Source organism: Triticum aestivum, chromosome 3B, assembly GCF_018294505.1.
Source record: "Triticum aestivum cultivar Chinese Spring chromosome 3B, IWGSC CS RefSeq v2.1, whole genome shotgun sequence".
NCBI lineage: Eukaryota > Viridiplantae > Streptophyta > Magnoliopsida > Poales > Poaceae > Triticum > Triticum aestivum.
Window position 1 is genome coordinate 66,035,474 of NC_057801.1, and position 17,761 is coordinate 66,053,234.

General features: G+C 41.6%; 1 protein-coding gene across 1 annotated transcript; it reads right to left on the reverse strand.

Moving 5' to 3' along the window:
• Nucleotides 1-1,532: 1,532 nt before the first annotated feature.
• Nucleotides 1,533-3,283, reverse strand: LOC123064805 (LOB domain-containing protein 4-like). Its single transcript, XM_044488210.1, has 2 exons — nt 2,493-3,283; nt 1,533-1,782 (listed from the first exon to the last, which is right to left on the reverse strand). The coding sequence occupies exons 1-2, from the start codon at nt 3,242-3,244 to the stop codon at nt 1,725-1,727; spliced, it is 810 nt and encodes a 269-aa protein (XP_044344145.1). The 5' UTR covers nt 3,245-3,283; the 3' UTR covers nt 1,533-1,724.
• Nucleotides 3,284-17,761: the final 14,478 nt, after the last annotated feature.

Genomic DNA, 17,761 nt, shown 5'->3' on the forward strand with positions numbered 1-17,761 from the left:
GGTTCCCCACCGAGCGGTGCATCGGCAGCTTCGACCACTCCACCGTGCCGGCCAAAACAATATTTTGTTTTCAAGATTGCTTGTTCAATAGTAGTACATGAATTATTCATTGAAATGTGTGAACACTTCTAAATCGCATGAACATTTTTTAATAGGTGAACATCTTCTTGATATTTTTTTAGAAATGTGCTAAACACTTTTTTATTACATGAGCATTTTTTTATAATGTGTCAAACATTTTTAAATTAGATTTTCAACTGACTGATTAAAACACATATGTGGAACACTTTTTAAAATTACATTAATTTTTATACACCCATATTTTTCTAATTACATGATCATTTAATAAAAATGGATCAGACAATTTTAATTTTAATGATTTTTAAAAATGCGTCGAGCACTTTCTTTAGTTATGATAATTTGTTAGAAGGTGAAACAAAATACTTGAACATGTCTTAAAAACACTATTCTTTTTTTTAATAAACTGTCAAGATTATCAAAATACACAATAAACATTTTTAACTCACATGTCTGACGTTGTCTAAACACACATTGAATATTTCTGTAATACCCAATGAATATATTTTTAAATACATGCAGTTTTTTACAAAGTTAGTAAACTAAAAACTATTTGAAAACAAAATAAAGCATTTCTAAATGTAGAGTAAAAATGAAAAAAATATAACATAAATCAGAACATAAAAAATATAACAATGCATGCATGTGGTCCTTTGTGTGTGGCTGGCTGGACATGTGTGGTCGCCTCGTGCATTGGGTGTGCCTCATGTATGTGGTGTTGTGAGCGACGCCCCATGGCGCTGGTAAAACAACGCCCTTAGGACATGTACAATGTTGCTATCCTAACAATGCATCTAAGATAATTGTTGATTTGGAGGATAGATAAATGACAGAAATAGACTTGCCTTGTTTTAGCTAAGAGGTGGCCTTTAGGAACAAGATAAAACAATTTTATCCATCCTGTAAGATGCATTTTCTTATTTACACATTTTCTAGTATAATCCCCACTACTTTAGGAGATAAAGTACTCCGTTGTGCAATATGTTTTTTGTCTTCTCTAAATGGCATGCATGGTATTAGGTAAGACTGTCTTATCAATGGATTGTACATGCTCTTATGGCACCCAGACACTGGTTTGGATCAATACCCACTCATGCATATGACACGTAAACTAATCTCATTTTTCATGTGGAAAGGTAAAAAAAACTAATCCTTCTAGAAAAACTAATCTTCATTTCTCTCTTCTTTTTCTTCTTTTTTTTTTACATAATTCCTGTGCGGATTAATCCAAGAGGCAACAGGCATAGAAAAACCGACTCAATTCTAAGAGAAGGATATGGCAAGAAACTTAAACTAAGGTACATGTAATTCCAACAAATAATTTCTTTGATCTGCAACACCAGACATGAAAGTGTTGAGTCACATCAATATCCCCATAAAAAGAACCTAAACAAATCTGAAGTGGATTAGCTAGCGACCACTACTGATCTCATCTAATTACTAATCGAGCAAAGACTAAGGTTTCTTGTGTGTGAAAAGGGCCTAGAAATATTATAAAGATTCACCAGAAATACAAAGCACACAAAACATAATAAAAATGACATTGATGAGTAGTTTCTCAAATAAAAGATGGCATCTTCTGATTAAGCTATTCTTGCATATCAAAGCGAAACTACTATCCTAGTTGTATTTTTCCCAGCTCATCATTAGTTTAGCTCCATCTTCGTGGATGGTTTAATCTCCTTCTTCTTCCATGAATTCGAGCTGCAGACGAGGCATCAATTATACATGAATATATTCAAGTGACATTAACAGTACGTGCTACTAATTAAAATCATTGCTCAACGCGATTAGCATGTAGCGAACGAGATGGATGGATTAAGAGAATATACTTACTTGTCCCATGTTTGCATGGCAACAAATGTATATACATGCGAGAAGAAAATTACACACAAATACATACATACATACACTGATACATACATATGCATAGTATTCACCCAAACACTAGCTAGATTCTACTCCCTCCGTTCCCAAATATAAGTCTTTGTATAGACTCCACTATGGACTACATACAAAGCAAAATGAGTGAATCTACACTCTAAAATGCGTCTATATATATCCGTATGTGGTCCATAATGAAATATCTACAAAGACTTACATTTAGGAACCGAGGGAGTACAAGTCGTGCATGCAGACGATTACATGCATCTACGTCGCCGTCAATGACACCGTAGTGATTGGTGCAAGATTGACACACCTCAAGAGCTAGCATACATCGATGATGGATGGATCATTATTTAGCTGGTATCTTTAAGAGGCAAACAACGTGCAATTGTTTGTTAGAAGATAGGCAGTTGAAAATAAAACTAAACAGAAATACAGAATCATAATCAAGGTCGTAATTCAGAGGCGTGGCAGTGCAAAGGGGGCAATTAACTCAAGGAGGAGAAGAAAAAAGAAGAAATGACTACCTGTTGGATTCATCCGGCGGCGTGCGGTCGTGGTGGTCGTCGGCGTCGATGCCTTCCAGTTCCAAGAAGGGCGAGATCTCGTCATACTCGTGCTGATGGCCGCCAGCGGTAGCAGTGTGATCGAATAACAACTGATACTGGTTTTCTTCTTGCCCGACGACGCCACCCATGTTGGCAATGGCGCCCTCGTAGTACTGCGGCTGCATCTTCCACGGCAGGGACGGTGCAGCAACGACGCCGTCGTCACCGTTGTCATTACCGTATAATCCTGACGATGCTGGTACATATTTGTGCTCGTCCAAGTAGTGCATGTTGCTACCCTCGGTCGGCGCCGGAGGTACATCTCCGGTGGGCGGCGGCAGGGAGAGGGGAGGGGAAGGCTCGAGGCGGCGGCGGTAGTGGTGGATCTGGGCTTGGAGGCAGCGGAGGATGCCGTGCTCCTGGCGGAGCTGGCTCTCCAGAGCCACGATGGCGGGGAGGCAGCCGCCGGCCGGGTAGGTGTCCCAGGCGGCGGCCTCGTAGGCGAGGCCGCGCATGGCGTCGTCGCGGCGGGCGCGGTCGGGGCCAGCGCGGCGGAGCGTCTTGAGGATGTTGCTGACGCCGAAGAGGCGGTGCGCGCTGCGGAAGAGGCCCGGGCGGTCGTGCGGGAAGTAGCGCGCCAGCGGGCACTCCGCCGTGCACCGCCGCCGCTGGTGCTTGCACGCCGCGCACGCGGGCTGCTGTTGCTGCTGCTGCTGCCTCGCCGCCGGCATGGCATCCCCAGCTATAGTCGCCTACCACTTTTTCCGCTTTGTTTGTTGTGTGCTCTGCTTGATAATAGGATCGATGGTTGTCTTCATGCACGAGCTAAGCTTAATACTTAGTTAGAATATTATTTTTTAAACAATTAGTTAGAATATTGTCTGGTAAGGATACATTAGACACGTACGTGCTCAACTTATCCAAGCAAAGTTAAGAGAAGGATTAGTTAGAAACGTGTGAAAACAGATTTTTATTTCCTTTTATACATTTGATTTGCCAAAAACGCAAGTGGTACTCAATTACGAGACAAAGACAAAGTTTGTTTTTCCGACCAACTCATGTGTCATTCACGTTTGGTTCCTCCACCCAAAATGGTTTTGACAATGGTATCACGATTTTGCAAGGACGTGCCGTGTGATTACCAATAGATGTCTTTTTTCATGGTAATACATCTTTCATTTATATCATAAAATCATAGTATAAGCCACGTACACACCAACATGACAAAACTGAAAAGACAACAGAACGCTAGTCTTTGCATAAAGGAATATGAACAAAGAAGGAAAAATACAATCAAGACCGACGGATCCACCCTCCAGACCCTGCCCTGGCCCGTCTCCCCGGAGGCATCCGGGGCGGCGCGTAGTTCCCCTCCCTCCGTCCACCCTCCTCCTGCTCCTGCCCACTGCCGCCGGTGGGCGCCCTCAGATCTGGCTGGGGTGGTATCCTCGGCGGCAGGATCTCCTTTCCCCATGTGCGCCCCTCCTTCCCGGGGCAGGGGGTTGGCGGCGGTGTGACTCGGTTGGCTGCGGTCCGGCGACCTGGTGGCGGTGGTCAGCAGCCGGCATGGTGGTGGCGCTGCTGGTTGCCGGCGGGGCGGCCTAATGGCGCGGGGTGGCTGGCGGCGCCTCCCCCCCGGCCGAGATCTGGGCCCTTAGGGCCCCATTTGAGTCCTAGTGGGATGGCTCTGGCGCGGCCTCGCTGCATCGAACGGGATGGCTATGAAGCAGAAGGGCAGCTCGGACGGGGGCGGCGACGCCGATGGCATGCTTTCTGTAGCGTGACGGTGTGAGATTTACGGGCATTTCAGGACCTGGTCGGGCCTAGTTTGCTCCTGATGTTGCGTCCAGTCGGTTACCGTCATTGACGGTCAAGGTCGGGCCCTCTCGTATGCTGGCGGTGCTGCTGCCCTTAGTCCCGACTCTTCTTCTTCCTGGTGCATGATACGTCTCCAAAGTATCTATATTTTTTTATTGTTCCATGCTATTATAGTATTAATCTTGAAAGTTTATTATGCAATTATGCAATTATATATTATTTTTTGGGACTAATCTATTAACCTACTGCCTAGTGTCATCTGCTACTTTTTGCTTTGTTTTGGCTTTTCAGGAAATCATTATCAAATAGAGTCCAAACGGAGAAAAAACTTTGGATTGGTTTTGTCTGGACCAGAAGATATCCTAGAAGGTTCAGGAGAAGACCTTAAGAGCCACGAGGGAGCTACAAGCTCGGGAGACGCGCCCGAGGGGGTGCAGACTTGTGGGCCCCTTGTGGCACCTCTTGACCTAATTCCGCCTTTATAAATTCTCAAATATTCCTCTGACATCATAGAGCCACCCGAAATACTTTTCCACCGCCGCAAGTTTCTGTTCTCACGAGATCCCATCTGGAGGCCTTACACTTACTTTGTCGAAGGGGGAATCGACCACAGAGGGGCTCTCCATCAACCTTGCTGCCCTTCCGATGATGTGTGAGTAGTTTACCATAGACCTACGGGTCCATAGCTAGTAGTTAGATGTCTTCTTCTCTCTCTTTGATCTTCAATACAATGTACTCCTCGAAGTTCTTGGAGATCTATTCGATGTAATCACGTTTTGCAGTGTGTTTGTTGGGAACCGATGAATTGTGAGTTTATGATCAGATTATTCATGAATATATTTGAGTCTTCCCTGCACTAATAGGGAAAAGCCTAGCAGCAGCGAGAGTTTTAGGCCTATCAGTAGCGCGGGCAGGAGCGCTACTGGTACGGCGCTACAGCTAAAGGTTAGCAGTAGCGTGCCTCAACACACGCTACTGCTAAATCGACATAGTAGTAGCGCTTCCCCAGAGGAGCGCTACTGGTAATTAGTAGTAGCGCTTCTCCCTGCCCGCGCTACTACTATTATTTCGTATTTTATTTCTTTTTTATTTCATGTTGTATTCATACACCTTTACACAAGTTTTCATACAACAGGAATTTAGAGATTGTTTTTACATCATAATGAGTTATTACATCACGGGGTGAAAGAACTGTGGACTACTTTCGAGTGGATGTCCATCCACTTGAAACTAATTCGCGGTTCTTTCACCCAATGATATAATAAATATCATCATCATCATAACATTAACAACTTATCATCATAATACATCATTGTCATATAACACCTTCTCAAGATCATCGTTTTCATCAATGAGACATCACATAGCAAATTGGTCACTAGTCGTAATCACAAGTACTCCTCATCATCAACTCTAACACATTGTACCACATAATAAACATATTGTACCTTATAGGACCTACTACATTCTCTTAGGACCTACTACATTCTCTAAGGTTATATAGCAAAAAACAAGATAGCCCCTGACTCTCCATTATGGAAAATGGAGATTATCCTGTCTCCAATTCTTGCCTTTCGCTTAATGTTACTTCCAAGAACCTCCTTGCGAATGTCCAAACATTTTTTTCATTCTTTGATGAGCATGTGTTCACCGGTTTTAGAAATCCTATATGCATAAGTGAGCTCCCTAGATTGACCTGGCAGTATGTTCAGAACTGCAAGGCGACCATTCTGATACATCAGATGAGGCACACAATCCATCGGGAGTTTCTGTTGAAAAACATAGAAATAACTTCGTAGTTAGCAATGATGTACTAGTTTTAGAAGTATGCAAAAGATGCACGGATGTCGTAATAGTAAAAAACTTACCAGGGTATCTCCATAGAAGTTACCGTGGTTCAATACGTGCACTTGTGACACGTATTCACCATAATTTGGAGGAGTTCGATAATAGGTATTTTAATTCTCAAGATAAGTACAAAATGTGATCAGATGACTTTTTTCCTTATAAGTTAATTCAGAGCCATCAGTGTAGTGGGTTTTGTCTACCATCTTCCGCACATTCTTTGAAGAATCAAAATAAGTTGTCCACTATTTTGAAATAAATAATATAAATTAGTTAATAACTATGTATGAGAAACTCACATTGCGGTAGAATCGGAAGCGTATCAACAAGGACCCAAATGTACACACTAGTAGAAAAGGAGGCAAAGGTCCAGGCCGGGTCAACCCATTAGTTCTGGTTCAGTCCAGAACCGGGACCCATGGGGGCATTGGACCCGGTTCGTGAGCCCCGGGGGCCGGCCGGGCCACGTGGGCCATTGGTCCCAGTTTGTCTGGACCTTTTGGTCCCGGTTGGTGGGACGAACCGGGACCAATGGGCCTCGCTCCTGGCCCACCACCATTGGTCCCGGTTGGTGGCTTGAACCGGAACCAAAGGGTTATCATAAAAGAAAATAAATAAGTAATTAGAATTTTGTTACAAACTTTAATAGCAAAAAGAATTATCATAAAAGAAAACAAATAAGTAATTAGAATTTTGTTCAAAACATTAAAAGCAAAAAAGAATTATCATAAAAGAAAATAAATAAGTAATTAGAATTTTGTTACAAACTTTAATAGCAAAAAGAATTATCATAAAAGAAAACAAATAAGTATTTAGAATTTTGTTCAAAACATTAAAAGCAAAAAGAATTATCATAAAAGAAAATAAATAAGTAATTAGAATTTTGTTACAAACTTTAATAGCAAAAAGAATTATCATAAAAGAAAATAAATAAGTAATTAGAATTTTGTTCAAAACATTAAAAGCAAAAAGAATTATCATAAAAGAAAATAAATAAGTAATTAGAAATTTGTTACAAACTTTAATAGCAAAAAGAATTATCGTAAAAGAAAATAGATAAGTAATTAGAAACAAAAAATAAAGCAAAAAAATGGGAAAAAAATTAAAAAAAAGTGCCACCTACTGGGCCACCACGGCCTGCATACGACTAGAAACCCATTACTAGGGCCAGGATGCAGGCCCGCAGTAGGCCCAATAGGCCCACAAGCACAGAGAGTGATTTTAGGCCCGTAAGCCTGCAGTAGAGAGGAGCTCGAAGTGGTTGGTTCGGCAGGGCTTATAAACCACTCCGAGCCCCTCTCGGCTAGCGAGGTGGGACAAATGTAGCACCGCACCGCGCCAGTTCCAGCAAATGACCTTTGGTCCCGGTTGGTGGCACCAACCGGGACTAAAGGGTGCATTGGTCCCGGTTGATGGCACCAACCGGGACCAATGCCTCTCTTTTGTCCCGGTTTATGACACCAACCGGGACCAAAGGTCTCTGTTTCCCGCCCTTTGGGCTGCTGAAAAGAGGCCTTTGGTCCCGGTTGGTGCCACCAACCGGGACTAAAGGTGTGCATTGGTCCCGGTTGGTGCCATGAACCGGGACCAATGCTCTGCCTATATAAGCGGCACTCGCGAAAATTTGGTTCAGTTCGTTATTCCCCGCCGCCCGACGCCGCCAGGCTGCCAGTCCGTCCCCGCCTCGCCGTCGCCGTCGCCATCCGGCGCCGCCCCGACGCCGTCCAGTGCCGCCTTGATCGATGCCGTCGCCGGCCCCCGCCCCGACGCCGTTGCCGCCCCCCACCCCGCGCCTCGTGCCCCGCGACACCGCCGGCCCCTGCCCGTCGCCGCGCCGCCCCGCCCCGGCCCGGCCCGCGCCGCACCGCCTCACCGTCGACCGTCGCCGCGCCGCGCCGCACCTCGCCGTCGCCGTCGCCATCGCCGTCCCCGACACTGTCGCCGTGAGCAACTAATTTAATTTGATGTTAGTAGTAGTTAGTTTAGATATGTAGTTAATTTTGTTAGATTTTTTTGTAGTTCATAGATTTTTTTGTTAGATGTGTAGTTCATAGATTTTTCTGTTAGATTTTTTTTCATATTGTGTAATTAATTTGTTCATATTGTGTTAGATTTTTTCTGTTAATAGATTTTTTTGGTGATATTATTGTTGAATATGCATGTTTGTATGTTCATATATATGCAAAGATCGAATATGTCAATTTTTTTTGATTTTTTTCTGTTCATAGAATTTTTATGATTTTTTTCTGTTACAATTTTGTTCATAGAATTTTAATGATTTTTTCGTTCATAGTATTTTCTTTGTCAATTTATTGTGTATGTATAGGAAAATTGTGAATGACATAAGTCATTTATGAATATGTTCATATTTAGAATAGAGGAAAAAGGAAAAAATAAGAAGAGAAAGTGTTTAATATAATTAGTTAGAAAAATAATAGAACTATATTTAAACTAGTTTATTTTTAGTAAGTACTACTTTATTTTATTTATAGTAAGTGCTTCATATATAGTTGAACTAGCTAGTTGATTTAATAAACTACTTTATTTTACTATATATAGAAGTAGTTTGATTTTAGTAAGTACTACTTTATTTATTTATAGTAAGTGCTTAGTAGTTGAACTAGTTGATTTAATTAATAAAACTACTTTATTTAACTATATATAGAAGTAGTTCCCGCATCGACGTCGGCGATGCCTATCCCGCATCCTCGTCGTCGTCGACTCGGCGGTGGAGGCCTGCTTGATCAGGGCCATGTTCAGGACTGGGCTCCACCGGGCTGGTATTAGGAGGTGCTACCTTCCGGGGGACGTAGGTTGGTGAGGAGGCAGCCCGTTGTTGACCCGATCCTTGTTTGGTGGCGGTCGCGTGGGCTAGTGACGGTGCAGAGGCTTCCGGACACCGCGGAGGTGGTACGTCACCGTGTCAGCGAGGAGGACGAGCATGTCCGTCGCTACATGGTTGCATTGGAGGACAGGTTCGACAATACCTGGCAGATTCTCCAGGGATCTCACTGGAGCTATGATCCTGTGATGGTTCCTTATCTTTGGGTGTCCACCGCCCGCGAGGATACCCGTTGGGCGCTACGGTTCTAGCTGTATTAGTGATGCTATATGTATGATAGTATTCGAGGAGTATTAGTGATAATATTCGACGATGTACGGACACAAGAGATGATGTACTTTTGCTTATAATTGAATGCATGCTAATTTGAATACTACTTTATTTTATGATTTGGTTTTGCTTATTGAATGCTCATATTGGAAAATACTCCTACTTTGAATGCTAAAATTGGAGAGCACTATGCAAAAATCTAGGAGCCCCCTCCATCATCCACGCCGTCGTGTGGGTAGCTTCTCCTTCATTCCCGTGTGCTAGACAATTTGGTGTAATAATGCACTCAGGAATGAAAGGAGGAGCTACGTACCATCACCAATAGTCAACCCGTGATTAATAATAATGATCTAATTTAGGTTTTTTAGTACATATATTTAATTGTACAAGTTTAATATTTGAATTATGAACATAGGCCGGAAATGTCATACTCGGACGACGAAAACTGCCCGGGGGAGTGCAACTGGTGCCACGACGACCGAGGTATGTGCGACAGGTTCATTGAGCTGGACGAAGATCGGCGCTTCAGCATTAAGCTCGAGGAGACCTTCGATGTTCATATGGTACGCAACGACGACAATAGTTTTTTCGTAATTAAGCACGACTTCAACTATTTTAACGTGTATTTTCATCTTTTCCAATTCGACTAGCTTATACCATGCTATGCAAGACGCTATGTCTTGGAGAGGATGAGTTTGGAGGACCATGAAAGTATGTAAACCAAAAAATTCTCCTAAGGACCCATCATGGTGTGGATTTTAAAGTAAAGATGTACAATGCTGAGACTGGAACCCATTTTGGTTGCAAAAATTGGGAAGCACTATGTAAGATGTATGGTTTTGATGAGGGTATGCTTGTCACCATGGATCTTGGTGATCCTACAATCGAGCAAGACAATATGGAGATTTGGGTCCTTGTGGATACACCTCCAATTCTTCCCCCATGTGAGCTTAACATAGTTATTAAGTAATTTATATTGTTTATTTCAAAATAGTTGACAGCTTATTTCCATTGACAGCTTATTTTCATTCTTCAAAGAATGTGCGGAAGATGGTAGACAAAACCCACTACACCGATGGCTCCAAATTAAATTACAAGGAGAAAAATCATCTGATCGCATTTTGTACTGATCTTGAGAATTACAATGTCTACAATCGAACTCCTCAACATTATGGTCAATACGTGCCACTAGTGCACGTGTTGAACTATGGTAACTACCATGGAGATACCCTGGTAAGATTTTTTACTATTACGACATCCGTGCATCTTTTTGCATACTTCTAAAACTAGTACATCATTGCTAACTACGAAGTTATTACTATGTTTTTCAACAGATAATCCCGAATGATTGTGTGCCTCATCTGATGTATACGCACGGTAGCCTTCATGTTTTGAACATACAACTAGGTCGTCCTACAAATCTCAACTGTCCATACCGGGTTTCTAAAAGAAGTGGAGACATGACAATCAAAGAATGGAAAAAATGTATGGACAACCAGAAGGAACTTCTTGGAAGCAAAAGGAAGCGAAGCGCAAGAATTGGAGTCAGGATGATCTCCATTCTTCATAATGGAAAGTTAGGGTCTATATTGTTTTATGCTATTTTACCTTAAGAGTGTTTAGGTCCTACCCGATACTGATGATCATGTGCTAAGAACAATTATGTAGGGTTGGGTTCGATGACTATGAGGATGATGATCGTATGACTTATTATTAATAACGAGTAGAAGTTGTACGATGATGCATGATTAGTAGGACTTGTTATTATATATGATGATGTATGATGCGAGCATGCATGAGTTATTATATATCAGCGAAATGAACATAGCAGTAGCGTTGGTAAACCAAGGACGAAGATATAAGAGAGGACACTTCTATCTATTAGCTAGCTAACAACAACCTAAAAATAACCCCCAAACCCCCTAAACCAGCCACTTTTTTAAAAAAAAGAAAAACCTCAGCTCCAGCCAGCTGCTGACGCGTGGAAGCCTTTTGGTCCCGGTTTATGTCACCAACCGGGACCAAGGGCCCCCTGCCTGGGCTTCCCGCAGCGGCCACGTGGATGCCCATCTGTCCCGGTTCGTGTAAGAACCGGGACTAAAGGGGGGAGGTATTAGTAACGACCCATTAGTCCCGGTTCAAGAACCGGGACTAAAGGCCCTTACGAACCGGAACAAATACCCTGTTTTCTACCAGTGCCATATTGTCTTGCTCGATGTCAGGATCACCAAGATCCATGGTGACAGTCATACCCTCATAAAAACCATACATTTTGCAAAGTGCTTCCCAATTTTGGCAACCAAAATGGGTTACGCTCTGAGAATTGTACAGATTTACTTCAAAATCAATATCATGATGGGTCCTTAGGTGTATTTTCTTTGTTTCAAAATTTTCATGGTCTTCAGAACCCATCCTCTCCAAGACATAGCGTCTTGCATGGCATGGGATAAGCTTGTCGAATTTTAAAAGATGAAAATTAGACGTTGAAATAGTTGAAGTCATGCTTAATTACGAAAAAACACTTGTCGTTGTTGTGTACCGTTTCAACATCAAAGGTCTCCTCGAGCTTAATGCTGAAGCGCCGATCTTCGTCGAGCTCAAGGAACCTGTTGCACAGACCTCGATCGTCGTGGCACCAGCTGCACTCCCCCGAGAGACTGTTGTTCGAGTACGACATTTCCTATGTTCATAATTCAAAGATTAAACTTGTACAACTAAATATATGTACTAAAAAACCTAAATTAGATTATTATTTTTCAAGAAAATCTAGGACACTCGATATTTCCTACATATTCTAGCACAAGTCATGGCAGAATTCACGGAAAAATCCGGCATGACCTTTGCTAAAAAAGGACATATTGAGTGCCTGAAATTTGCCGGAACGGAAATTAATCAACACTCTGGCAAAACATAGGCCACTCAGAGGTGTAACCTGAACATGAACGGCCACTTGGGCAACCACATATCCTATTTGAGCAACACAAGATATACATGGAGATTTGGCTGGTCTCACCTCGAGGTCGAAGGGGGTCGGTGACGAGGATGACGGCGGGGATGATGGAGGGGCTCCTTGATTTCTGCAAAAGCAAAAACCCTATAAGTTATCACTAATACATCCCGAATAATTGCTTAAACTAAAAAATAACAACAAATATGACATGTTCAACTAGTTTTATTAATTCAACTAGTTCTTACTAAATATAAACTTACTATAAATAGAAAAAAACTAGTTCTTTCTAAAAATAAGGTAGTTCAACTAGTTATATTAATTATCTTCCTAAAAATACATTAGTTCTATTAATTCAACTAGTTTATTAATTTACTTACTAAACCAGTTCAACTAAAACTAAGCTAGTTCAAATAATTTATTAATTTACTTACTAATTATTTTAAACACTTACTAAAAACAGTAAAAATAAACTATGTTATACAATAGTAAAAAAACATCTACTTTTAACCATACTGCCCTAGTTAACTAGTACCATCACTACTACTAATTAACATCTACTACTACTAAAAATCATGATCTATGAACCCTAAATTAACATCTACTACTACTAAACAACATCTAGTACTAACTAAGCAGAGAGAAAGGGGGTGGGGGAGGAGTGGGGGGCTTATAGAGAGGGGAGAGACGGTGGCGAGGAGGTGCTCGGCGATGGAGAGGTAGGGGCGGTGAGGGCGGGCTCAGAATCGGAGGCGGCGGTGCTGGGCGGGCTTGGGCGGCGGCAGTGAGGTCGAGGGCGGCGACGGTGAGGTCAAGAGCGGCGGCGGGCAGCGGCGGTGAGGTTGAGGGCGGCCTCGGGCGGCGGTGGTGAGGGAAGGCTCGGGCGGCGGCGACAGAGGAGTAGGGGAACAAGGGGGAATGGAGGACTTAGCAAAATTTTGAGCCTGTGCGGGTGGTTAAGTCAGAAGTAGCAGTAGGGCGTTCCAGAAAGCGCGCTACTGCAACATTAGCTACAACACATTCTGGTATACACGCTACTGCTACTCCTTTCTCTTTCCCCCCTTTTTCATTTATTTTTCTTCACATTTTATTTTTTTCCTTTCACCTTATTCTATTTCTTTCATTTTCAATTACCTTTCTATTTGCTTTCCATTTAATTTTATATCCTTTAGTAGTAGCGAGTTTTGGAATAAAACGCGCTGCTACAAAGGAAGTAGCGGTAGCGCGGTTCAGTATGGATCGCTACTACTATGTGTACCCTATCGGCTAAGCCGTGGGAATTTTAGTAGTAACGTGTTTATAACAAGGCACACTACTGCTAGAACTTTATCTGTAGCGCGGTTTGTCCAGGCGCGCTACTGCTACTTAGCACCAGTGTGCTTTTCTTACCCACGCTACTGCTAAAGTTCTGTGTATAAGGTTTTCCCTAGTAGTGCTGAATTCTTTTATGCATGATTATTATAGCTTTGTATTTCTCTCCCACCTATTTATTTGATTTGGCCAACTAGATTGATTTTTCTCTCAATGGAAGAGGTGCTTTCTGATGGGTTCAATCTTGCGGTGATCTATATCGCAGTGACAGAAAGGGACAAGACACGTATTTGTATTGTTGCCAGTAAGGACAAAATGATGTGGTTTATTCATGCGTGAGTTTACTTTGTCTACATCATGTCATCTTGCTTAAGGCATTACTCGATTCTTTATGAACTTAATACTCTAGATGCATGTTGGATAACGGTCGATGTGTGGATATACATGATCATTGCCTTGGATATTGTCATGATTATTTGTTTTTCTATTATTTTCCCAACAGTAATTTGTTTACCCACCGTATCTATTTTCAAGAGAGAAGCCTCTAGTGGAAACTATGGCCCTCGGGTCTATTTATCATATATTAAAATCCAAAAATACTTTGCTACAATTTTCTGTACTTTATTTTATTTGTGTTTTATTTATCTATCTATCACTACGAGATTTGATCCTTCTAATTAACCTCTAGGGATTGACAACCCCTTGTTCGCGTTGGATGCAAGTATTTATTATTTTGTGTGTAGGTAATGCTAACGAGGTGTTGAGTGGTTCTCCTACTAGATTGATAACCTTGGTTCTTGACTGAGGGAAATACTTATCTCTACTGTACTGCATCATTCTCTGCTCTTCCAGGAAATCCCAACACAGCTCACAAGTAGCAGGGAGAATTTCTGGCACCGTTACCTGGGAGACATCATCAACATCTATCAAGTACCATCGCATAAAATTTTATCCCCTTGCATTTACATTATTTGCCATTTGCCTCTCGTTTGTATCTCCCCCACTTCTGAAACGTTTACACGAAAATAAAAAATATATTTTCCGTTTGCCTTTTGCGTGTTTGCTCACTTTATCGTTATGGCCAACTCTCCTCCCGATTTTCCATCCCCTCCTTACTTAGAGGAGGGTTCAGGAATTTTAAATTTCAAGCATGCTAATGATGAATCTTTAAAAGAAGCTTGGGATAGACTATTGGAAATACAAATGAGAGCTAAGCCTATGAGTCACATTAAAAATTGCTCCCTAGAAGTTTTTATGTTGACCTGCCTGTTGTTCATAGACATGTCTTGGATTCTATATTTGAAAATGATTTCCTTGGGAATAATGCTTTTGATACATATGAAAAGATGAAAAAGTTGAAACTATTGAACCTACCATTCTAGTAAATTATCGTCAAACTGGGCTAATAAAAGAAACCAAAACTAGTATGGATTCCAATTTTCGTGGGCCGTTTAATCTTGCTTCTAAAATAAGTAGTAACGCGGTGTCACAAAATAGGTGATTTGATGCATTGGAAGAAAATTTTCTCTTTGTATCGTGAAAGAGATAAAAATCCTTAGCACCAAGCTTGATCATCTTGTTCATATTATTGATAATGGCAAAGAGAGTGAAATAGGGGTTGCTAGGGCTATTAAAACTAAGGATGACAATACTTGAAACTATGCATTACACCTAGCTAGGGGCGTAAAACAATAACGCTAGTTGGGAGGCAACCCAATAGTTATCTTATTTTTCTAGTTCTTTTTCTGTTTTTTGGTGTGCACACAATTATGCTACTGTTATGGTTGTGTTTTTGTGTTTAAATTAGTGTTTGTGCCAAGTAAAGCCTTTGGGATGATTTGGATGATAGTTGCTTTCATTCTGCGCAAAAACAGAAACTTTTGCGTCCAATATCAAAATTGTTAAAATTTGCTGGAGTGTGAGAAATTCTGAATTTTTTGCACATGATTGATATACAAATTTCCCACGTTGTCCTTATTTTTCAAAAAAAAAACCAGTTATATAAGTATGGTCATTGTTCGAATTATTACAGCCAGTTCTATTTTTGATAGATTTTGTTTTAGTTGCGTTGATTGCTTATTTTGATGATTCTATGGATTGTATCGGGGGGGGGGGGGGGGTTATAAGCCATGGTGAAGTTAGAATACAGTAGGTATAAAGCAATAATAAAATATGAATGAGTTTACAAAAGTACCAGAAGTAGTGATTTGCTTTGTTATACTAACGGATCTAACGAAGGTTTTTGTTGAGTTTTTTTGTGCTGAAGTTTTCAAGTTTTGAGTGAGATCAAGATGTATGAAGGAATAAAGAGTGGCAATAGCTTAAGCTTGGGGATGCCCGAGGCACCCCAAGGTAATATTTAAGGAATCCTAAGCATCTAAGCTTGGGATGCCCCGGAAGGCACCCCCTCTTTCTTCTACCAACTATCGGTAATTTTACTTGGAGCTATATTTTTATTCATCACATGATATGAGTTTTGCTTGGAGCGTCGTGTATTATATGAGTCTTTGCTTTGTTTATTTTAGTTTTTCACAATCATATTTGTTAGACACACCTTTTTGAGAGGGACATGCATTATTCATGATTTGTTAGAATACTCTATGTGCTTCACTTATATCTTTTGAGCTAGGCAGTTGTTCTAGTGCTTCACTTATATTTTTTAGAGCACGGTGGTGCACTACTAGGGAAAACCTTATACACAGAAACTTCTCAGTAGCGCAGGATAAAAAGAAGCGGTACTACAATTTACCACTAGCGCGTGTGAACTAAACGCGCTGCAGCTAAGTTTGTAGCAGTAGTGCGTCTCGCGGAAGAAGCGCTACTACTACAATTCCCCTACTATTCTCGACGGGCTACCAATAGTAGTAGCATGCTTAGGAAAAGCACACTGCTGCTAAGACTATTGTAGCAGCGTGTTTTACGCAGAAAGCGCTACTGCTAAGGAAAGGAAAATAAAATGAAAAACATATAGAAAAGTAAATGGAAATGAAATAAATAGAAAAAGGGAAGGAAAAAAAGAAAATGTGAATGAAAATAAATGAAAAAGAAAAATAACGGAGAAAGGCGTAGCAGCAGCGGGCTTTCTGGACACGTGCTATAGCTATCTTAGCAGTAGCGCTTGTTACCATCCCGCGCTATAGCTAATGTAGCAGTAGCGCTTTTTCCTGGAACGCGCTACTGCTACTTTTGACTTAAACACGCGTGGTTCTTCTTCTCCACGGCCACTTCCCCTAAATCGAACTTGCACGTCTGCTGTCGCCGCCGCGCGCGCTCTCCCATTGCCCTCCGCACGCCGTCGAGGCCGCCCCGACCCCGACCTCGACACCTCCCCCGATCCCGACCTCGATGCTCCCCTACATCGCCACTCTCCGCCATGCGCCCGCCGCCCCGACCCCGACCCCGTCGCTGACCTTGACACTGCGTGCCCCTCTCCCTAACTCCGCCGACGCCCGAGGTGAGCACGACCTCCTCCTCCTCCTCCCCTACCTCTGCCTAGCTAGGGTTCTTAGGGTTAAATTTTGGAGTTCATCTAATTAGTTAGGGTTCATCAAATTAGATGCTAATTAGGCAATAGTTGTTAAATAGAATTAGTTTTAGAGTTCATCAAATTAGTTAGGGTTAAATTTTAGAGTTCATCAAATTAGTTAGGGTTAAATTTTAGAGTTGATCAAATTAGTTAGGGTTCATTAAATTTTAGAGTTCATCAAATTAGTTAGGGTTAAATTTTAGAGTTCATTTAACTAGTTTTTTTACTATTTTTTAGTAAGTGTTTAATAGAATTAGTAAGAAAATTAATAGAACTAGTTGAACTAGTTTATTTTTAGTAAGAACTAGTTGAATTAATAGAACTAGTTTATTTTTAGTAAGAAAATTAATAAACTAGTTTATCTTTAGTAAAAACTAGTTTATTTTTATTTATAGTAAGTGCTTAACTGAACTAGTTGAATTAATACAACTATTTATTTTTAGTACGAAAATTAATAGAACTAGTTTACTTTTTTAGTTAAAGCAATTATTCCCGCATCGACGTCGATGATTCCTATCCCGTATCCTCGTCGTCGACTCGGTGGAGGAGGCCTGCTTGATCAGAGGGGCCATGTCCGGGACTGGGCTCCGCTGGGTTGGTACTGGGATGTGCTACCTGTCGTTAACTCGAACCTTTTTTTGTGGCGGTCGCATGGGCCAATAACGGTGCAGAGGCTTGAGACACCGTGG

Coding starts and splice junctions, on each gene's coding strand:
- LOC123064805 (XM_044488210.1), bottom strand. CDS start 3,244: ATGCCGGCGGCGAGGCAGCAGCAGCAGCAACAGCAGCCCGCGTGCGCG. Junction 1,783..2,492: donor CCGCCGGATGAATCCAACAG/GTAGTCATTTCT, acceptor CCTCGTCTGCAG/CTCGAATTCATGGAAGAAGA.